General features: G+C 38.0%; 1 protein-coding gene across 1 annotated transcript in view; it reads right to left on the reverse strand.

The window, feature by feature from the left end:
• Nucleotides 1-2,674, reverse strand: part of SEC24D (SEC24 family member D) — a 52,391-nt gene that overhangs the window by 9,789 nt on the left and 39,928 nt on the right. The window contains exons 11-12 of the mRNA XM_009334911.1: nucleotides 2,020-2,211; nucleotides 1,282-1,375 (exon numbers count right to left, since the gene is read on the reverse strand). Coding sequence (XP_009333186.1) covers nucleotides 1,282-1,375; nucleotides 2,020-2,211 — 286 coding nt within the window. The remainder of the gene's footprint in view (nucleotides 1-1,281; nucleotides 1,376-2,019; nucleotides 2,212-2,674) is intronic.

Consider the following 2,674-nt stretch of genomic DNA (forward strand, 5'->3'; position numbering starts at 1 on the left):
CTATTTGTCATGATACGCATCAGGAATTACTGACATTGCTTTTGACAAATTTTCTAAAATGTATATACATTATTTCTAAAAGCGTACTAAAATTCATCTGAAATAGGAACACAATCCATTCTATTCTTTTTAGACAAGAATTGTTTTCTTGAGCACATGTATATGGATATTAATAATACACAGTGAAAATCCTTACAAATTATAACTTTTAAAGCATTGAGCTAAATAAAAAGCTTAATTAAAAGCTGCTTGCTTTTATAGCCAACATCAAAGGAAATTTACGATTATGGCCCTTCAGTTTGTTTTGTAGAAGTCAAGTATTAGGGAAGAGCATTCTGACGGAAGCGGTAACCAAACGTGTGTATTGCACACACACCTTCTGGCAGTATGAATAAATAACAAGAAAACAGCTATTAACTAAATATTTAAGAAACAGATTTGAGAAATGTTGTGCATTTTCGGTTCAACAAATTTAGCTACTCAAAGTTCATGCTTTACTTATACACAGCTCGCAGATAAATCAACTATTTTAAAACACCACTGGCTGTTCTCTGCCCCTACAAATCTTGTGGTGAACCATGGTGGCATTCTTTTAATTGGCAGCGCTCCATGGAAATGTCAGCACTTTAGGGGATGTCCCAGACATACAGAAAGCAACTGGGGATGCATCTTGACCTGTGGATTCATTTTCAGCTGTATTCAAGCTGTGAGAACTTGTCGGTTAAGTGGAAACCCTCCAACCCCCCGACCCGATTCAGTCATAAATAGTCATACCTATCTCGTTTTGCACAAGAAGTCAGCAGAAGCAGGGGAACAGGCAGGGTAAAACTGTATCTTACACTGATTTTTCGTGCCCTTCACACGTGCGAGGACTGGACGTCTGTGCAAACATCCAGAGTATCTATTAGTTCTGTTGCAGTAACTAGAACACTTTTTTACTTCTTTCAACTGCTGAACGAGAGACCAACTCCTGCTCCTCATCTTCTCCTAAACATCCATTCTATGTGGAATAGACTCTAGGGACTGGTTTCCCTCAATAAGCAAAATCTGGAAACAGATGTTATGCTTGTCAGTGTTCTCATTTTGGCTAAGGCAGTTCAAACGCACTGTTAGAATAACAGAACATTAGTGCTGGAAACAATCAGTGACTTTTTTTTCTAATTTCCCATTGTGATTTGTAGGAGGACTTGGGACTGGCTTTTAGCAAATGGAATTTCTGCAGCTTATCAAGTCTTATTCTCATTAAAGAGCTGCTCCTCTTACAGAGAGGAACATTCTAACCTTTAGTGCCTCCATGCCAGCCTGGATAACAGGAGCAAAGATGGTCTCACTCTCGTTAGTGTCCGCAAACATCTCTGGAATCTGGTCCAACAAGCTATGAAAGACGAAAGGATCAGTGTCTCAACTGGTTAGCGTATTTGAGATAATCCCCAAACATGCCTCACAACATACCAAGTCTTCACACAGGAAGGTGTTTTCCATGCAAATTTGTATTTAAAAAAACCCATGAATTTTGATTGCTCAATTTCTTAGGATTCCAGCCAGAATAAAACAAAATATGAATTTTTAAATTCTATGAGATGCATTATTTCAAAGCTGGTAACATAAAGGAACGTGCAATAAATAAAAAACAGCTAAAAATTAAGGAGTTCTATGTGCTGTAAGGACTTAAGAGTCCTTAGATCATATCCAGGTGTGCATCGTGTACATCGCAAGAGGAAAAACATGCAGCAGGGCACACAGCCACAACCCCCCTCCCATTTTTGCAGAAGCACAGCTGAAGATGCATGGTTTACACCTGGCCTAAATATGCTTTCAAATTCAGCACTGGGGGGTTGTTGATATCAATTTTTCTTTGTCTCAGAGGTGGAAATATATGACTGGAAGCATCTGCTGGCTTCTAAAGTATTTCAATAAATACATGTACCCCCCAAAACCCAATAACATAATTGACTAAAAGGCTTAATGCCTATCACAAGCATTCAGATCTTATCCACATGTGGAATAATTATACTTTACTTGATAACAACAGATCGTGATTCCTGAAAGTTAACAAGGAAACCATCCAGCAAAGGAACAAAAACTTCTCCAACGTCTGAGACCACCATCATCTGAGGCTGAGCTAAGCTGCTTTTTACATTAAAGAAGTGGAGGACCTTGTTATAAGTGACAAAACCAACTCGAATTGCTGAGGATTCTTCTTGCTCTTCTCTGTAAGAAAAACAAAAACAACTGGTTATAATTCTGCAATTCTGACCTTGCAATAGAAGCATTCCTTTGAAATGCAAGGCTGCTTTCAGATCTTTATCTGTACTGGAAGCAATGAAACGAACAACCACCAAGCAGATGTAATGGCCTCAATCTTGGCCTTAGGTCAAATTAAAACACCCTGATAAAAATCAACTGCTGTATTATTTACTTTTTAAAAAAATATATATTTATATCAACCCTATCAACTGCATCCCATCCAAGCAGTCAAAAGTCCCTAAGATAAAGAATAAACCATGTTGTCCTCAAAACATGGAAAAGAGAGAACAGGAAAATTAGTTACAAGATACAATCAGAAAATCAGCTTTATTTAGAATACACAGTAATTCGGTGACACTACTGATTGACGCCCAGTAAGAATAGTAACTAGGCTTGAATAATGTCTGGTCTCTGGTGTCTTCTGCTT

Source organism: Pygoscelis adeliae, unplaced genomic scaffold (assembly GCF_000699105.1).
Source record: "Pygoscelis adeliae isolate BGI_AS28 unplaced genomic scaffold, ASM69910v1 Scaffold31, whole genome shotgun sequence".
Lineage (NCBI taxonomy): Eukaryota > Metazoa > Chordata > Aves > Sphenisciformes > Spheniscidae > Pygoscelis > Pygoscelis adeliae.